Below are 20,987 nucleotides of genomic sequence, written 5' to 3' on the forward strand. Positions count from 1 at the left end.
TGTGAGACAAACTGTGAGAACAATGCAAATCCATCCTCCATTTATAGTCCTTACCTACTCACTGCAGGTCTAACTGGCAACCACGTATACCGTAGGTCTTGAAACTCCACAGGTGAGACCTAAGCTCTGTGCAAATTGGCAGCAGATAACTGTGACTGCATATGATGCTAAATTATGGACAATGGTTGGTTTTCATCCCTGTGGATTTTTCAACCAAATCTTTTTCCAATTATAATAAAAAGGGATTATTCTTATACATCAATCATGAAACTGTTTTTGAGGCTTCAGGACACTAAATATCCAGGTGAATAAAACCAAATTAAAATGTAAAATCTCTTACATACATACCTTTCTGCCCTCCACACAGTGCTGGAGCTCAGGCTTGGCTAGCACAGAGTATCGGCAGCCGTGGGGCTGCCATGTTATTTCTCTCCAGTCGCAGGTCCTGTTGTCGGAGCAGCTGAGGCAAGGGACAATCCACTGCCCTGGAAAACAGTAACGGGATGTCAGCATCTCCTCTGTATTCTTGTGAGCAGCAAGCAAGATATTTCTGAGTATTTTGTCATGGGAGTTTTCCCTAAATTAAACGCCCCCCAACTCTTTGAAAAGACTATTTCCTTCCTCTGTGTTATGCCCTTTGCATTTAGCAATGAAGGGAGTTTTTCCTGAGAATGCTCAAATTTGGCAGTCGTGTATGGGTTCATTGCTCAGTTTGCCTTTCTTGTAGCAGCTTGTCCTTCCTCCACAGAAGTTATACAAGAAAGGGAAAGAGGGTGAGGAGGCTGAATGGGAAGAGAAAATATTCACATTCAGAAAGTGTTTAAAGACAAGATTCATTCTTATCTACCACTAAACATCTGAAAGTTGGGTGGTTGATTGAAGCTAGATTTTGAGAGTCCCTTGATAGAAAATGAATCTAAGATTTTACAGATAATATACAGATAATGAGAGAGGATGACTTTCCCTCAGAAATACTAATTCCTTTAATTTCAGAGAGCTCAGAGGACCATCCCAGACTACACATACACCTTTCAGAAGCTGAAAGTAATATGAGATGAATAACCTATGTGATTTATTAGAGTCTGATCCCTATTTTCAAAAATGATTTTACAGGTTAGGAGCATAAAGTGGGATTACAAAAATTCAGTGGGTTTTAGGCATCTCTTACCTAAGGTTGAATGGTTTTGTTATTTTAGCTCTCTAAAGCTATTAATTTCCAAAATCCTAGTGGAAGTCAGAGGTGTTGAGCTTCTGAAGGAAGACAGAAAACTTTTGAGTTGCCTTTATATTCAGATCAACACAAGAAACACTTTTCTCACCCGTACAAGTGCATTGTCCTGACAGTATCTCTCAGTGTCTATGTAGCAGCAAAACCTGCTTTTGCCTCTGATTAAAGGCATTACACAAGGAAAAGCACAGATGTCCCCAGGTCCTTGTGTCAATGCCATCAGGCCTTGCTAGCACAACCGGGTTTCTCATTGCAGCCCAGCAAACAGCTCCCAAATCAAATGGCTTCAGAGTTGATCTGGGCTGAGAGTTTGTGACTGTTGCTGCAGCAGCTCCGCAGCCAGCCCGCTGTTCTTCACTGTGTGCAATAGATTCTTGTGACACAAGAAGCCAGAGCAAAAAGCCAAGGCTGCTTCCTATCGACTTTTATCAGTCCAGGGACTGAGTGGGAGGCTGAGAAAAGCAACTCTGCAAGGATCCCAGCAGCCTTGGAAGACACAGCTGCTACCTCAGGAGCAGGGGGATTCCCAGGGAGGCAGCCTGCACTTGCACTGAGCAAAAGTCCCAAGCGAATATGTTTTGGTAAGTAGCAGGGGGAGTTATCTTAACAGATAGAAAAAATCCTTCCAAAGAAAACCATCAACAGCTGTTTGTACCAGAGCCCGCACTGGTACATCTAAGGGCAGAATATATCCCACGGTGCTATGACCACACAGCTCCACCTGCTGTGTAGCCCGCACAGCGGCTGCTACTTCTGCCCCGTGCAGAACATGCTCACCCCACCCTCAGCTACATTTCCAGATGATATGGAGCAAGTAACAGCAGACTGGACCTAAAAAAAAGCCTGGACACTGACTTCACCATGCTGTGGATCAGTGAGCATAACCCAGCTCCCCTGGTTCCCACGCGTGCCTCCTGAAGGCTGCCGCTGGACAAGCAGCCTGGTTCAGCACGGCGTAAGGAGAGGATGCTCAGGCCCATGGTGCTGGGGTACAAGCGGGGAGATGGACCTGCTCAGCATTGCTTGCCCAGAAGACCTCCAAACTTGCATCACCTAGGTTTTAATCACCTAGCTTGTCCTTATGGATAACTTTCCCCACTCTTCTCATCAGCTGAGGGTTGCTTTAAAGTTCAAACATCATTAGGATGGGAAAATAGCATGATTATAACCTGGTGATTTATTTGGGAAAAGAGAGATCCAAACTTTGGTCCCTGGGTGAGATTCTATGCAGACTTTTATTTGGGGTTAAAGTGAATCTTTATCTAAAGGTGGTACAAAGTGGATAACCAGGAGCTGGGAGTGATCTTCCAGTTGAATATCCTGCTCAGCTGGGAAACCCAGGGCTGAATTTAGACAATTTCTCTTGCAGCCTCCAGTGCTGGCCATTGTGAATCCTTTCCTCATGCTGGCTGTCCCTTGGCTTTGAGGTCCCTCGCTCCAGGCTGTGGCCTCCTGGCCACCACTGGGGCTGGGCATGCTTTGACACTCCAAGATTTCTATTGCGGATCTAGCTCCCTCGGTGCCCCATTTGCAATCCAGGGCTGAAGGGTCATTCCCAGCTTCATAGCAGTCGTACGAAGAGACCGAGAAGTGCAAGGTCTCAGATAACACGGTAATAGGTGCCGTGCGAACGCTTTTTATTGCTTTGTGCCTTTTGAGTAACAGCAAGGATGGAATGGTTGGTTGGGTTGAGGTCTGGACTCAGAGACTACCACTACTGCACAGTTCTTCATAAATGGTCTGAAAGTTGGTTTGGGCAGTGGTTTATATTTAAAAATTATATGAAATCTGGGCAGGTTTTTTCCTGACATTGTAATTTTACTTTCAAACCAAATACATAAAAGTTCTGGCAATGTCCACAACATCGGAGATCCCTCATTTTATGGAATTTTCTTCTTAACATCCCATACATTTATGAGCTGGTCTGGTTTTAGGTAATAAACTAGAAAAGTAGAACTACATAAAATGAATATTGAGAAGCTGAAACATCTGAACAATAAAAGTTTAAATTTTGGCAACTGGAAGTGATAAGTACCTTTTGAAAAGTTTCTTTCAAATAGTTTGATTTATATTTAATAGCTCTCTAGATATATTAAGAAAAAATAGTTCCATTTTTGGCATATGCTAAAGATTAGTGGCAAATGTAAAAAAAATAGAGAACAAGGATATATGGAGATAAATTCATGTTATAGGAAGCACTGATATTTAATGTTAACAGACTAGTTGTAGTTTTTCTATTTACATATATTTTTTTAAATGATGTGTGTAAATTTATCCATTTTTAATCCAATTACTACGAACTTTTCGTATTGTAACTTCACAAGTTAGTCAATGCATTCCTAACCTTCAAAAATAAGATTGTGTTAAAAGATAGAATGAATCTCTCGTATATAAAAGACGACAATTAACAGTGAAAAATTGCAAACAATCAATATTAGTGTGGAAATTAAGCTTATTTTCTATCTCAATTATAAGTTGCTTTCTCCCATTTATATAAGGTAGCGGCACGCAGTGCAGCTTTCAGCACCATTTCAATCACCCTGCGTTGTGGTGCTTCGGCTAAAAGAGTTAACATCGGCTCCTCCAGGCAAGGCAAAGTTTACCTACGAGTCAATGAGAGAGAGCAGGAAAGGGAGAGCTCCTGTTAGTTTATTCACAAATTAAGAACAAAGTTTTATGAAAGCCTGTAAGTAGGAGGGTTCCACAGGAAGAGTGAAAGTAAACTGTATCTTTGGCTAGTTAGAGCAGTTTATCAGTTGCATTCATAAATCTCCTGCTTATGATATGAGATTAAACGTTGTCAGTACTCCTACAGATTGTTGTCCTAAAATGGTATGAAAAGAAATATAATTTAAAAAAAACTCATTAGAACTGTTTACCTTGTATTTAAAAAATGTTAGCCTAAAGTTCAAAACTTTTAACCAACAAAGGCTGTACACTTAATTTGATAGTTTTGTTTCTTCTTTCAGCCTTTTTTACTTTTATTCAAAGTTTTTCTATAGTGCCAAACAATTATCAATATAAAAAGAAAAAAAATATTCTAAATTGACAACTTTAAATATTTAACCTAAACTGATTGTAAAAATAGTTTGTTGATTTATTACTAATTTACATTTGGTGTCTATTTGGCATCTGGACTGTTAAAAAATGCTTTCTCTGTGAACAGGGTATAATTTTTTTTTCTTTTGGCTGCATTTATGAAAAACAAAAGTTAAATTATTTTTAAAAGGACATGATTTTGATGCTACAGAATAAAATGGCCTTAGGCCTACAAACATGTCCAAAGTGACATTTACTCCTCGTAATCAAAGGAGACACTCGTTTGGTTAAACATCAGTTTATATCTCTGTTGGCCCTAAATCCAGATGGCTGCTAAATGCAAAGAAAGAGCTTGTACAGAATTATGTTAAACTGGATACAGTTGTGGAAAGTGTGGAAAGCTGGATAGAACTAAAACACGTACGGCCTAGCAGCGAGGCAGAACATTAGCAGTGAGGCTGTGATGATCTCTTACCCACCAGATTTTGTAATTGTCTGCATACCAAATTCCCACAGGCTGCAGTAGCCCGATTCACCTGCAGGAATTTAGCACAATTTGGGCTTCTCATGGTCTCTGTCAATTTTCTCTCTCTCTCTGAGGAGCCACACACATGGTTAGTGCTTGCTGACTTCTCTATTACTGATAACACAGCAATACTGAACAGAGAGCTAATTTTCCTATGATAGCCTGGTTCAAACCCCATTGAATCAAAGGGGATTTTCTGAAAGAAAAAAGATTTTTGTTGCTATAAAAATCATAATTTCATTCCATGATCCAAACAAGATGGAAAGAGAGAAACTTCCCCTGTTGAATATTCCAATTTCTATGTATTGTTTAAAAAAAAAAAAGTGTGAGAAAAAGAAACTGTGTAAGTTAAGTGCATATTTGGTAAGATGCTGGGCTTCCTCCAAAGAACAGTGCCATGGTGGCTAGGACAGGGGGTTGTGAGTTCTGCTTTTGGGTAGATCCTGAACTACTGTCTCTGAACTGCATCAAAGCACTAGAAAGGAGCCCCAAAATCCTGGCTGTACCAAACTGCAAAGCAGACTTCTAAGCTTTACCATTAAATTCAGAGGAACTAGGGTTTCATCTCTATCTCTGCCTCAGCCTCTGCCTACGGCTGCACAAACGCAAGCTTTTGCTAGCGTAGATACGTTTTGCTGAGATAGGTCCTCAGTATCGCTAAGCTGTTCCCTGGTGTAAGAGCAATGTACCATGCTGATTGACTTCTGCAGAAGTTTTGAATTCTCTTCTGAGAGGACATTGCTTGGCTTCTCTGAAAAGTTAACTTATTTACATAAAGGAGATGTTGCTGCTTTAGCTGAAATTGCTCCCATACATGTTAGGAAAATGTTCACTGCCAGGATTGGGATATCATTCGGTTGTTACAAATTTGGAATGATTTTCCACAAAAAGCCATGCTTTCCAGTTCCAGCTGGAAGCTGTGATGGACATTAAAACTACACAGTCACTTGTTGCCAGATACTGCAAACCCCAGTTCTAGGCTCATTAGACACCTCTTGGCAATCTTCACTTTATAAGCAGAAATTATTCTTCCCTGTTTAATATATGTGTCCTTTGAGACTACATCTCCTGAAGTTTGTCTCCACTTTAAATGTGTGTATTATTCGCAATAAGGCTGTAAAAGATATTTTATATTCAGCTTCACTTAGCTAGGTGCAGTATTCAAAAGGAGCTTGTTATATATCAGGAGAACAGACTGTCTGCCTCAAAAGGGCTCTTCTGTGGATTTCCTTTAGGCTTTCTAGTCAGGAACTCATAGTAGCATAGGATGGGTTGTGCTGCTTTATGATTCACAACTTGCTGCATGATTAAAACATGCTGTTAGGTACAACAGTGTCTCCTTTGTGCGTTCCCTTCACATAACACAAAATTAATATATGCCTCTATGTTTCACACAAAGTGATGCATTCAGGCAGTTCCCACATTCCTTTTATTTTGTATTGATTATTCCATGAGTTTGTGCAAATTTACTGCTGGGAGAAGCTGCTCCTTTCTATGGCAAGATAAAAAATACAGTTGTGTTAGCAGACGATACGGGAGTGTTGGGTTATTTTTCATTTGTCTAATAAAGCATTGAACAAAATTATTTACTGTCTGACCCAGCAACAACTTCAGTTGCAAATAAGACTCTATACCTGAGTAGTCCCGTGGATTACACAGATTTGTTAAAGTACACTTGTATAAATCTTCATGCAGCTGCGACCTAAAGGCGAATATCTGTCTGACAATCTGTTGTAATCTGGGTAAATTGAAGAGATGTCTTGATCATATTGGTTGTTGTATAATGTTTGATTTGTCCATCTTGATTTTTAAGATATTTCTATATGTAAAACCACATACTTTACTGTTTGAATTTGTAAATTGGTTTTGTGTTTCCAATATAGAAGTGGAAATATAAAATTCAAATGGATCAAAATGTTGTGTTCTTTTTCTAAAGCTAATTTTTGAGTAGATAATCCCTTTCATTTAGAATAAAGCACTTTATTCTAAATGGTTTTGATGGAAATATTTCAAAGCATTTTAAAGGCAACATGACAATAACACAAGCAGTCATGGATCACTGATTAGAAACTTACTGAACAAAAAATTGTCACATAAGCAAATTAACCTGATTTTAAAAATCTGTAACCTTTACAAGAGATTAGTTAAATTTATTGTGTGTAGGTTAGTGCATGTCCATAGAAAGGGGAAACCTTTTTTTTTTCTAGTTTTGCTTTGATGAGGTGCATGAGGTAATTTTCAGAACACAGAGGATTAAGTACAAACCTTTTGTGTCTCCAGCTTCGCAGGTCTTAAACACCGTCTGTGTAATTGCTGAGAGATATTCATGAGACAGAGGCTGCAAGCCACAGGACTCCTCTGGACGAATTCGAGAACCACAGTCCTGAATTAAAATGAAATCCGTGAAAATGACAGCACTACACCCATCCATATGACTTTGAAATCCTCTTCAAGGACATTTAAAAAGGAAAAAAAAATTATTTGGGGTCGGTTCTGCAGTTCATTCATCCCTTGCTCTTCAATACACTTTTACTAAGAAATTTAGAATCCTTTTTCCGTTACATTACATGGTTTTGTAATAAATTATCCCAATCCACAGTAAATGTACAAGATACTATATTTGCTAAAGATATAAGACAATTTATTAAACAAACATACATAACATTGATGTAATGTTATCTCTAGTAACCCTACAGTCTCTAGCTATTTGCCCTTAGCAATTTTATGTGAATATCTGCAGTCATATGGAATACATTTCTGTGATGAAATGCCCCAAATTAGCTTCAGGAGATACAGGTGCATAAAGAGAGAAAAAAAAAGTCAGGAAAAGAGAAAGAAAAAATAAAAATTTCAAGGGGAAAATGTTTGAGCTAGTAGAGGGGTTACAAAAGCTTATTAGGGGCACTGGAGGAAAGGATTTAATATAAACACGATCTTCTGACTGGGTCTTCACGTGAGATGTGTTCCATAATAAACCTCAGACACTACCATAAGGGTAACAAATATTTATGTTTTAAAACATTAACCTTTTAATTCATTTTCTTCATATAAAATAATCTGACCTTTTTTCACATTCTAGTTAAAGAAATGTTTACTAAGACCCACAATTAATACAGAAATATTTTATCTATGTTTATGCTTGGATACGAAATATAGGCTGGTTATTAAATGTAGTAAAGAACTAGAGACCACTAACGCAATGGCATACACTGTAAACACACTTCATAAGGTTCTCACATTTTGATCATTTCTGATAAATTTTATAGGCATTAGCAGAAATGTATATGAGAATTAATTAATGCCAGATTAGCAGTAACAACTTGGAATACCAATCAATCAATTTGAAATTAACTTTCTTAAAATTTACAAGTGAAAAGTGTTATTGGCTTTTAGAAAACTTGAACATTATTCTATATGAAAGGTGAGAGGTGCCAGCAGCTCCCAAAAATTTCAGATGAAATATCGAGATAAATAGTGATTCCCTACCATAAGTTTTAGCACATGTGGATTCTTACATTTTAAGCAATGGGCTATATCAACTTTGTGCCTTACAGTTATAATGTTTAAGCATCCACTGACATCACATAAATGACATCACAGCATTTGCAACATTGGACAAATCTTTTGGTGATTTCAGACATCTACAGCATCTACGGCTGCAAGAGTTGCTCCTCCTAGCTTTCCTTTATAGCTTCTGCAGAGAAATAGCATTCCTAGGACACATTTTTAATCTGCTGTAGATGTGCACTGCGGGATAAAATGAATCGCATCCTAAAAATGCCTTTCTCCCTCAACCATAAAAAGAGTTTAGAACAATTCAGAGGCATATATCTGCATTAGTTCAGATGAATCTCTCTTCAGATTACTTTGTAAAAACACTCATCCTCCGTACTGCAGTTCCCAAACTGGTTCTATTGCCAGTTGTTTCATCAGAAGATAGGAGCATTCTGGGGGCAGTGTCAGCTCAAGAAATAGTGTCTCCTCTCTCATATTTCATTGACTCACCCTCATTTCTGTATTGTGACAAGGTCACCAGAACACAATGAGGATTTTTTTTTTCCCAAAACAGAAAAGCTATAAAACCGGGACTTAAAATAGTGAAAAAGATCATTTTATGTCAAAGGAGAAAATATTATGAAAATTTAACCATGGCAATCATCACTTAATGTGCTTTTATTTTTAAATACTGTACGAAAAATGCAGTTGTGGCCCTTTCTGGCTAAATGGAATATTAGTTATGGTAATGTTCAATAATTCAAAATTTGCCTTTTTAAAGAATTGCATATGTTTAGTACTACTAATTAGTTACAAATAAACTCCACAAATGGAAACACACTTTTACTGGAGTGTGTTCATTTCAAAGAGGAGGATTCTTGAAATAAAAGAGTAATAAAATGTAATTTCTGCAAAAAGAAAAAAAATTTCTTTGTTTTTTTTCTTCATTGAAGTATGCTGACTTCTATTTTTATTTTGTAAAATGATATTAAAAATAATTTGGCAACTGTCCTGTAATATCATTCACTGTTTCCATGAAATTATGCTACATCTAGGATGCTATGCCTAAATTGGACCAATGAGCAAATGACAATTATGTCTAATATTGTCAAGGTGAAACTTGACAGTTAGTAGGATACATGCCACTGATACAGATGGAGATATGAATTCATCCTGGCATTTAGTAAATACTGGTGGGTCTTGATTATGCAATCAAAACCCAAAGTGAAATAGTTGTCTCACAATTATTCAGATCTCATTAAATTCCATGGTGGGGGAAAAAGAAAAAAAAAAAAAAAAAAGAAGTAGTAAAACAAAATCTTCCCACTGACTTCAAAGGGTTAAGGTCATTTTTGGACACAAAAAGTCAGAGAAATGGTAGATATGTGTGGGTTCTTTTGTACAGTTGTCCTGTTCTCTCCTTAATGCTCTCTAACCAGGGGAAGCTGTTAGGACAAAATGAATGGCACGGTATCTTCTAGTGTTAAACTGTGATGTTGTCTTGGAGCCTCTGGGTCTGGACACACTGTACAGCTATTTGACAGTATTACTTCAACAAACATTAACATCAGAAAGCTCCTACCTTGCAGTAAAACAATTTACACAGGACTTCACAAGAAAGCCCGAAATTCCTGAATGCGCTGCCATTGCTCTCAACATAGTGTCATAAAATAACTCAACAGGGATTTTCTTGTTCATACCTCTGCCCAGGGTATATGTTTAAACAAACAAAAATTGATTTTAATTGCATTCCTCAGACAGTATCAGTAACAGTTTCATGTGGCTGGTTTATTACTAATCACAATCAATATGCAGGTCAAACTAAGTCACCGATTCCCCCTTTGACTTCGTTGTGTTTTCAAGGTATGCAAACGATGAATTTTAAAGGACACTGCTTGTGTTTAATATGTAATTCACATCTAAAACTATATGGTCATGAGATGTTGTGCATCACTGAACAAGCCTTATTTGTTTCATCTTTACTTTTGTGGGAGACCAATCCTTTATTATCATTGACGTATTTAATATAAAGTGCAAAATGAATCTGCGGCAGCCACAGATTTACCGCAGCTCCGCCAACGTACGGCACATTAAGAGCTTTTCTAACCGCCTGCAGATTTGTTAAAGCTTTCTTAAGGTGCTGCAGTGACATGACACCCTTCTTGCCTTGCCCAAAGATGAAACATCTTGTGATCTTAAGTATGTTTACAAAAGATCCCTCATGGCAGTGACGAGAGCCAGACATGTAAACTTAAATGACAGCTCTTGCTCTGCGCCTGTTCTTCCTGCAAGCCTTCATTTTTAGAAGGCAGACATAAAAATGGCCCTTGAAATGTCTGGACTGGAATCAAAAGAAAAATTCCCCTGCATTATGTACTTCAGTGCGCAGTTAGAATCGACTCTTTATAAGACTGGTTTGGCATTTTACTAGTAAACTTTCTTTTATCTTTACAGATTTTCTGGACACTAGCAAATGAAAGAGGAAAAAAGCTTTCCTCTGTACGTCTAGCTAGCTTTCAGTCAGCAGCAGCTGCTACTTAGAGACTGAGCATTTCTGGAGTCCATCCGCTGTGTGAAATGAGAATTGTTGCTTTTCAGAGCACACTACGGTGAACTTGATTCCTCATAAAGGAAATAAGTTCTAGCCCTTATGAAGAGATCACATCAATTTTTGAGCCTGCTACTCTATGGGGTTTTTTACAGTTTTTTCAAATTATTAATTTGGAGCTATTAATGCATAGGTTATATTTCATTTATTTATAGTCCAGATGCCTGATTTAATAGGAATTTTGTTTAGCTCAGCTTTCAATAACCGCACTGTATTTCCTCTCAGTTATATACTTATGCATATACATACACACACACCTATATACACATATACATACATAGTTTCACTCAGGTGTATATAAATATTTTAAAAAATACCAGTTTTAAAATCATGTAGATGTGTATGTGTGTGAGAGAGAGATAACCAAAGCATCATAAAGATGATCCACAGTCATGCAGCTAATATGGAAAGAATGTTATATAGATAATATTGCTGTAGATGCAATTATGCTTTAGATTACAAGATCTAACTTAACTATTATGGATTTTTACTTGCTGTTGTACCTTTTTACGACCTCCACCCTAATGAAACAATGATTACTCTGAAATTACAGTAATTGCCTACAGATTAACCCCATAAGCTGCCGCCAAACTGGAAGCAGTTAAAAAGAGAGAAGGTAGGAAGCCTTCCTTTTCCCAGGAAAACTCATATCAAATAGGGACAAACTGTCCATGTTCATTTGAACGGTCAGCGCTCCAGCAGTGACAGAGCACCACATAACAAAAACCAAGTTACTTTTAGCATCTACAGCTGCTGCTTCTTGTTCAGCTCAAAAAAGCATTTTAAAATGGGAAGGTAGGATTTTCAGAACTTTTCTGGGATAACCCAACTCTGTCCATTCAAGCTGTTCCTAAAACTATCATTTTCAGTGGAAGTAGACTTATGTGAATGAATTGAATGCTTTGGAAACTCCTACCAGGATGCCTGTTCCTAGGCTTTACTCTCAGCTTTCTCAGTAAGACTCCTCTTTGCATTTGTATTAAAACCCCTAGCGATCCATGGGAATGGTGGGCTCAACACTTTGAAAACCACGCAATTTCTGCTTAGGTACTCACGTCTCAGATTGCACCTAGCCCAAATCACTGAAGACTACCCCTACCAGACTAATAAAGAATCAGCTTATCAGAATGTTTTAAAGTGAACAAGAGAAATCTAATTTTAGCATTGCATACAAACAACATGTAACCAAAATCCTGCATCTTTTCAACATCCAGAGCTCACACGTGTCTGGGAAGTAGTGGATGAGAAAATTCACTAGTTCTTGGCAAAGAAGGGAGGGGACCTCTCCGCCCATCGAGCTCTGACCTGCAGTCCTTCGGCCAGCACTGCCCATCGGCCACCTCCCCTCAGGCCCCGCAGCCCTGCCTTGCCCTGTGATGCTGCTGGGGCTGCCTTATTGCTTTTGCCTGTTTATGTTTTAGACACGACAGAACAAAGCTTCCTGTGAAAGAGGTAATTTTGAACGCGTTTCTGTTGGCCTTTGCAGGCTCGCTGACTTAACTTTATTTGATCTGGTTCTGTTTAAGCTGACCCAGGTTTCTCATTAAATCCTTTCATCTCTCTTTAGTCCATCTTTTTCTACTATTTTACACATAACTAAAACTGGATGAAAAGTGATTAAAAATGATGCTATGGAAGGAATTCTAATAAAATTAGTCAAAGAGTGAGCTCATGAAACAGTGAAATTGTATCTTATTGCTAGGGAATAAACTGTGAGCAGATGGATTAGTTCCACTCTATCAACTTTATTAATATGGCAGTAACAAATGAAGGAACAGTTGGCATATTGACTTCTATTCAAGTGCCTCCCTCTGTCCGGCTGCATTATTCAGTGATAGATGGACCTCCAAAGATTCAGAGGTTCGGGCTGGTTCAGTTCAACACCCAAAATTAACTAGATTGAACTGAAACTCCTGGGTGTACAAAATAGGTCTAGAAAGTTCTCACAAGGAGAGAGGCAGTCTCCCCAGAAATTTCAGTTCACTACTGCTTTTGGCTGGGAAACAATGACTATTATTATTCATCAAGCACTGTCTAAGACATAGATGAAGACATTGCCTATATCAAAAGACACACAAATCCATTAAACTGAGAGTATAGGATTAATGGGGTGAACTGACAGAGGAGCGTGTCTGTGTGTTGCAGCTATGTTTTAAAGGAAAGAAACTGCCACCGCTGTGTTTTTTAAGGAACCTAATGTGTTCCATCTGCAAAAATGGGATAATGTTTCCCCAATGACCCCAAAGGCACTGTCACAAAAAACACATTAAAAGACCATGAGATGCTCCGTTCCACAGGGATCTGTTAAAGGGCCATAAAAAGACTTCAGAAAAGGAGTCTGGGCACTCACAGAGTTGGAACATGCAGTGCACAGACATCAGTAGGAGACTGGGAATGATATGAAACGCTGAGATACGGGCCATATTGTCAAGGCATGGTGGAGACATCAGAGAAGTTTGAAATGTGGACAAAGTGCAGCCATCAGTCTAAATTGCTTTCAAGTTCTTACTAGCACTATTCATGTTGTTGCTATTATTATTTTGTCTTAAGAATACAAGCATACCATGTATTGCAGGATTTTTCTCTCTCAATCACAAATTTCTACATCGAAAATTTTCTGGAGAATAACACCACATGCTTTAAGCACCGACGGAAGAATGTCACATCTACACAATATCTTTACTACCTGCTAAAGAGCTCTTTCAAATCCCAGTAGATGCCTCTCTACAAAGACCACTGCCTCAAAGCACATACAGTTTATATAGGCAAATAAAATTCATCTTGACACTAGAGCATATGCAAAATATCTTCCTCTGTACTGAGAATAGTAACCACACAGAAAGCTAAGAAACTGTTTTGAGAACTGAACACTATTTCTAAAGAGAAAATATTGCAAGTTGCATACCCCTATTTTAATATCTTTTATGTGTGTGTAGAATATAAAAGAATCCTTTCAATCTATGATGGATTTTTATTCAATTCAATTTTACATCATGTTTAATACTGCACACTTGATGTCAGTTAGACTCTGTATTTGCCTCCCTGCTCCCAAATAGTCAATAGTTCAAAGTTCTGCGTTTGTGAACCTTAGAACAAAAATCTTCACATGAGGGCTAAAAAGCACGGCTCTTAATCTAGCAGAGACTTGTGAATTATGATTCTGAACAGCTCAGAGATGCAACAGAATTAGTTGAAGACAGACAGCTGAATGTGAAATCCAATTCCATTAAGACGAAAATATTGTAAACATAAGTTTTGGAAAATATTTCAAACTGTACCTAAAGATAATTAAGGTTTTTTGTTTTGTTTTGTTTTGTTTGGTTTTTTTTTTTTTTTTTAGTATTTAAAGCTAACATCTGCATGGATTTTTCAACTGTTTTCTTAGCAAGCATGTTTTCTAATGCAACTAATGTTATTTTTCCCAAGCAAGAACAGTGATGATTTCCAGTTTGTATGCTTTATAAACTAAAAGCACAAAGCAAGAAAAAAAGGAATGAAAAGAATTTAGTGTTTCTTCCTCCCTCAAAATGAAGATAAAGCAGGAACAAGGAATAGCAGATAAAGAGAGGCATTTTACTATTTTAGGTTCTGGTGTGGTTTTTTTTAAGTTTAAAACATTAGACCATAATGTTGACCTGGAGGCCTTGAGAGCTGCATCAGTTTTGGATTCCCACTCACTTCTCCTCTTTCCCTCCCTCTCCCGCTTTTCCCAGTGCAAGCTCTGAATGTGAATTGATTTGAATTTTGCCAAGTTCACCATCTGAAAATGGGGAATAGCATTTGAAAACCATGTGCTTTGACAGTGTTAGAAGTAAATATTTTATGTGATAACAAAGGAATTATTAGGTATTTATGGTTCTCGCTCAATAAGGTGCTGATGTGGCCCTGGCTGTTTTCCCTGGTAATCAAGTAAAAAAATATAGTGTCTTAGCTGGGACATCCCACAGCCTTGTGGCTATTTTTTAAGAAGCATTCTTTTGTACTCTCCTATGCTCACAGTTCACATCGCAAAGATATCTATACTCTACATCTTCTTATATGCAAGAGGCACTTGAGCTCTAGCCTCATCCCCTTGATTTTAGACTCAGAACTTTATATCATAGCCATGATGAATACAGCAGAACTCAGACCGAACAGCTATCGCTGCATTCAGAAAGTGGGAGAGAAAGAATGAGTTGAAAAGCATTACTGTTCATTGAATTCTGAAACTGAAATACTTTGACAATGAATGCAATGCATTGAAAAAACCTATGTCAGCCAAGGAGTCAGTCCAGTGAGCTATACAGCTGCTAAAGCCTCTGTTTAAGCTGCTTTTCGCAGTAAGCAAGGCTTGCAGGTTTGAACTCAGTGTTTCAGGGCATATTGTACCAAAAGTACTTCTTTCTCATTTTTAGCACAAAATCCTGTAGACCTTACAAGAGCATCCATTAACTTTATTTAGGATGTGGGGCATACTGAGGTTAAGATTCCAAGCAAAGATTTAGGATGTTTGGGTCCGATTCACAACTCTGCCTCTTATTTTCTGTATCAGCTCCAGCAGATGACTGGGAGCTCCAGCCAACACCTGTAATGTATCAGAACCTGTCTCAGAACCCTCACTCTGTTGCTACCAACCTCCTAAGTTTCTTCTAGTAGGCATAGGTAAACCCACCCAGAGCTCCGCAGAGCTACGGTAGTCAGCCCCTTTAGCTCTAACAGAGTTCAAATATCCCTTTGCCAACAGTGCTTGATCTGGCAGATGTTCTCAGGACATGCCACCGGCAGTGTGCCTTGCATAAAGCATTAGCTGGTACTTCCCCTTTCAAAGAATAGGTAGAACATTTCCCTGTGATATAGGAAACACAATTTAAAGTCCCTCTTTTAACTGATTTGCAGCAGAGATTTCAGTTCAAGCTCCCAATATCTTCCCTCCAGTCAGTGGGCTATAGGCTGTTCTGGGCAGTTCTGTCTCGGTCTCTCCCAAGGAAGCTGTTTGCATTTGCTCTGTACACATAATTAAATACTGACTTGTAAAGAGCCTTGAACCCGCTCCACCCGCAGGCTAGGTGCGTGTAAAGAATGCAGGGTGAAAGTGGATGGAGGGAGCACCACCAGGCTCCCTGTTAATTGCTATGCCAGAAAGGACCAACTGAAGTGGGTACTCAACTCCCTGAGAGCGCATGTTGCAATTCCAAGTGGAGGAAAGGGTCTCCGGTAACCCAAGGCGGGATGTGTAACGCCCAGAGAAAGGTACACTTAAGATGCATTCCTTTCCATGTGATTTTCTGCTGGACAATACATTTGACTCCCTAATCACTGTGCTGACTCTGGTAGATCATATTTTTACAAGCTGAACTCTGCTCTTTTTGAAATTTAAAAAGGGGTTGTACCTAGACACTTTTTTGGTGTGGTTTTTTCCCTAGTTGTATCAGTTATTCTACTAAAAAACATTAAACCTTTCCCTGCAAGCTTTACCTCACTAACACTCCCTGTACAATGCATAAGGAGCTTGGACATTGTGTGTTTCACTAGACATCAGGATGCTTAAACCTGTCTTCCCAACCTATTCCCCTGGATTGTCCTAGACATCCGCTGGGCATGAGAAAAGCAATGTAATACTGATTTTTTTCAGCAAAATATTCATGATGAATAGCAAGCTGGTGACTGTCAAACAGGATGCAAAAGGACTAAATTCTGCAACTCCAGTTCAATAGGAACACTGATTTTGCTCCTTTTTCCCATTTAAAAAAAAAAAAAAAGAACTTTGAGATTTCCTTTCTTAGTCTAAATTGAGCTTAAATTGGCCCAAAGGATTAAAAAGGGATTAGCAAGCCATGGATAGACTGACAGCAAGATTTCAAGAGCTTTGTTAATTTGGGAAAGTAGACAAAAACACATCTATGGAGATAATATTTGAATGGAATAAATATACTCATTAAAAAACAAAAAAAAAATTATGACTTTATGTTATGTCAGTTGCAGGGTGAATTAAAATGGGTTTTGTTTAAGGAATTACTGCACACACTGTTTTATACAGAAATTGTTCTCTGTGGCATACTAGGTTTTGGAATGTACTTCAGAGCTATGCATGGTCTGGGGAATGTTGAGGAAGCCACTAATACAGGCTCAGAAACACCAAGTGGAAGATTTTTGAAACTGTTTTCCCAGACAATACCAAAAACCCAGTGAGTTCCTGCCTTTCATGTAAAGACAGAGTCTACATATGTGTGGAGGCTTCACTTTAATGGAAAGCACACTTGTATCTGGTGGACAACAGGAGGTATTTCCCTTTGCATATTTACAGTCTGCACTGACGCACATGTTTGAAGAGCCCGAGCACATGGCCAGCTTCGTGCGGCCGTGCACTTTGATGTTGGCTGTCTTTACTGCTGTCCCAGGGAACACGCAGGGCCAGATCCTGAGAGCAGCTGCGTTGAACACCCGAGTCATTCAGGCCAACTCCCAAGAGCTGGATGCGCTCCTCTTCAAAACGCAATACCCCTGGCGAAAGGCCCCATGCTTGCCCACCTCCCAAACACCTTGTGCTCTCCCAGCAGCTCAGTGGGAGGCAGGTCATAGTGGCTGGCAGCCCCACAACCAGCAGCCTGACCGTTCTGTATTCAGCTCTCTTTTTAAAGTGGCCTTCAATGAAGGACCCACCTCTGATAAAGGGTTCATCTCTGAGGCTTTTCTGGCCAAATATCAGACTCTTCTCTTATTAAGACATCAGGCTGTTTGCTTAAGTGAGTCAAGATACAGGTTCAAAGATCTTGAGATGGTGTATTTTTAGAAAGAGAGCATATACGTAAATCTTTCTAACTGTAATCAGCAAATATTTTATGAAAAATCTATTGCAGATGTAAAGTTTAGAGTATCGTTGCATACACAAAGAAATGTGAGGGCTAAAACTAAACATGCGTAAATGACACTAGAGAAAGTCTCTGTGTCCAGGGCACATGGATAGGTCTCCATTCCACACTATCTATAACTCAGATTGAACCTACTTATATTCCGTAGATGCTGTATAAGCCTACGGTAGTCCAGAAGGGAAGACAATGACTTTTACTCTATATGTATGAAAGAGAGTGAGAGAATGTGAAGATTTAAGAAGTGATGGGTTTTTTTTTTTCCCCTTTCTTCCTCTTCAGTGAAAAGCTTCAGTAAAAATACAATATTTAAAAGGAAATCAGTCAGCATCATTGGAGATTAAAGTTTCTTGGACAATGCACACAATGAAGACTGTATCAAAGCAGAAAAGATAAATGTATTTATAGACAGTGTCTGGTTATCATTTATACTTCCATTTTACCGCACTGTGGTTTACCATGAAAAGAATGAAGTAATGAAGGACTGATTTGCCTTTGAAAATCAATATACATTTCATTCAAAAGAACCTTTGAGCTAGAATATTTTCCTTGCTGTCTAATAGCTATGTCCAGCACTAAATTTTACATATCCCCAGATACTCGTTTAATATACACAGCTGGGAGACAGGAGTAAGACAGGCAAATCTGCTTTCCTAGAACACCTACAAATCTGGCCATGTAGTAATTTTTTTTCTAAACTATAATGGGGTCAACATTGACTCTAATGAACTTGCAGCACACTTGCTGCTATAATCACAGAAGTGAATTTCATGGATTTTTTATTAATCATGATCTTTTTCAAAAGATACTGATTAAAGGTTTGCCTTCTGGTGCAGAGCAGACTGAAAATGCAGTCCCCTTACAGCTTGATGGCTTACTGAGCGGCAGACTGCACGCAGGTAGCTTTCACACATGGACAGAAACAGATTGCAGGCAGTTAGTGCCAAATGAGCAGATTGAAGTTAGAATTCACCCTGCTTTCTCCAACAGCCTGCTCGCAGTAATTTACTACTGCATGTCCTTTTCATTCAGCTAAAGTAATCAAGCAGTCACTAGCTGAACAAGGCACCCCTCACAAAAACCAACTAATTACTTCTGAAAACTGAATAATGTGCTTAGTGACGATGTTTATTTTACTGCACAAGGCATGATAAGTGATGCTGAGCTGAAGCCTTGCTTTGGTCAATACTGAGATCACAGCAGCACAGAGATGGAGCACAGTGGAAATAAAAAAAACCCTTAAAATTTGAAATTTAGGCTCCCTCAACAATATATAAAGGCAGTTAATTACAGCTTATTAATCACTTAAGTTCCCCTGACCTACAGAAATAGCTTTATACAGCAATTTACTCTCCCTAATAGCCAGACGTCTGGAAGATTTCTGTGATTCACTTCAGGTCTGGGGAGCAATGAGGAGACAGATAATGCAGCCAGCGCAGCACTACAAACCTAAGTGATTCAGAGTGACTCGAGTTGTTCCCCCAAAATGTCAGAAACATGTTAACTACTCTTTTTCTTGCAAGGACAGAGGCTACACTTAGATCTGGGCAATGTTCCAGGCCCAGGCGGTGACCCAACCTACACTCGCCAAGACTCAGCACTTCAAAGAAATAACTCTGTGTAGAGCTAAGGACTCCTCCACCTTTCGTATATATTTTGAGTCAGCCTACGAGGTGTTTTGTGTTTAACTTTCTCGTGTCCGCTAATAAAATAAATTGCTGTAAAATCAGGCTTGTGGAGATGTGGAACAAGTTTTTTCCTTCAGCAAAGTAGGCATGGATACATTCACATCCCGTAGCAAAGCCTCCCACGTTGTAACTCACATTGGTTTTCTGACTGATAGGATTATTTGATTACAGGCAATGCCCCCTGAGCAGCTCTGAATCCAGGGATTGAATACTATCTTATCGCTTAAATATTTTTGCCTAGACAGATGAACAGCCTAGTGGAATGGATGCTCTTGGCCTGCCCATACTCCTGGTTGTTAACCAGCTATTTTTCATATTCTTACTCTTCCTCAGTAAGATACTGGATATCTTGCAACAGGAATTTTGCTCAGAGTGTTTTCCCAGTAGTAACTCAGCAAAACCCTTACAAATCCTGAACCAAAGCCAGAGCCCAGATTCCCTCCCGTGCAAGCTCTCTCCCGTGTGGCAAAGGGTGTCCAGAACCTACCGTGGACACCAAGACCCTGGCCTTGCTGCAGGCTCGGCTGTTGCAGAAAACTGAAGCATTTCCAGTTCGAATCAGACTTAGAGGATTTACTACAGACAAAAGGACTGAGATAGTGGAAGGGACCTATTCCAGCAAATATTAGAATATATATTATGATATAGCATACATTAGATATCATTATATACAGTATATTGTAATCTATATTAGATATACGATAGTAATTTAACAGAAGTTAAATTAAATATTAGTGCAAGGATGTTGTCATCTTGCATTTACTTCTTTTTAATTCCCTCCTTCCACATTCTTTCTACAGCCTTTTTATCATTTGACAACAGTAGAGATTGTATAAACTTTAGTCTTTTTTTATAGAAACACATAGATGTAATCTTGCTGTGCTGATTCTACCATACAGATCTTTACACTTCAGCAGCTAATACCCCTTTCTCTCATGAAAATGGCAATTCTGCATGACTGAATCAGGGGACGATACTTCTAGAAAAGTATTTATGTTTGATAACTTCTTATTTCTTTTCAGCTATTTTCTTTTCATATTACTCACATGAAGAAGAAAATGAGAAAGCTTGAGGGAAGATCAGAAGGAGGAAAGGGAAAAGAGAAGGATATTAGTTAAATAAATGGTAAATGAGTTTCTTAGGGTACATGGCTGTCTAGATGTGCCATGTTATGACAACTGAATAGAATTACTTAAATAATTGTTTGCAATTGCTAAAAAATATTAGCAAATACTTTGAAATTCCTCTATTTTGCAATATTAAATCTGCCTTCTATTGTGTTGAAAGCATTACATAGGAGGAAACAACTCAAGGTTGAACGCTAGTTTGAAAACACTGTATTACTGTTTTCATATAGAGTGCACTAAAAAACCACGTAGTAGATAAACTCTAGCTTACAATTTTGCACCACACAGAGATTATGGTGATTAAATAAGCTCCTTCTTCTAGGCTGATGAACTTCAGCATCTAGCATGCTAGGGAATGAAAAGGTACGCAGGTCCAGCAAATTACCTCAATGCAACTATGAAAACCCAGACACACAGAGGCTCCAAATGGC

The 20,987-nt window shown here is 38.6% G+C and overlaps 1 protein-coding gene across 3 annotated transcripts in view; it reads right to left on the reverse strand.

Moving 5' to 3' along the window:
* Nucleotides 1-20,987, reverse strand: part of CPED1 (cadherin like and PC-esterase domain containing 1) — a 152,357-nt gene that overhangs the window by 20,495 nt on the left and 110,875 nt on the right. For all 3 annotated transcript variants that reach the window (XR_012833709.1, XM_075743360.1, XM_075743350.1), the window contains 2 exons: nucleotides 7,059-7,176; nucleotides 349-485 (listed from right to left, as the gene is read on the reverse strand). Coding sequence is in view for 2 of the 3 variants with exons in the window: in XM_075743360.1 (XP_075599475.1) it covers nucleotides 349-485; nucleotides 7,059-7,176 (255 nt within the window). In the remaining variant the exon portion in view is untranslated. The remainder of the gene's footprint in view (nucleotides 1-348; nucleotides 486-7,058; nucleotides 7,177-20,987) is intronic.

The sequence above is a fragment of the Balearica regulorum genome, chromosome 1, assembly GCF_011004875.1.
Source record: "Balearica regulorum gibbericeps isolate bBalReg1 chromosome 1, bBalReg1.pri, whole genome shotgun sequence".
In the NCBI taxonomy this organism is placed as follows: domain Eukaryota; kingdom Metazoa; phylum Chordata; class Aves; order Gruiformes; family Gruidae; genus Balearica; species Balearica regulorum.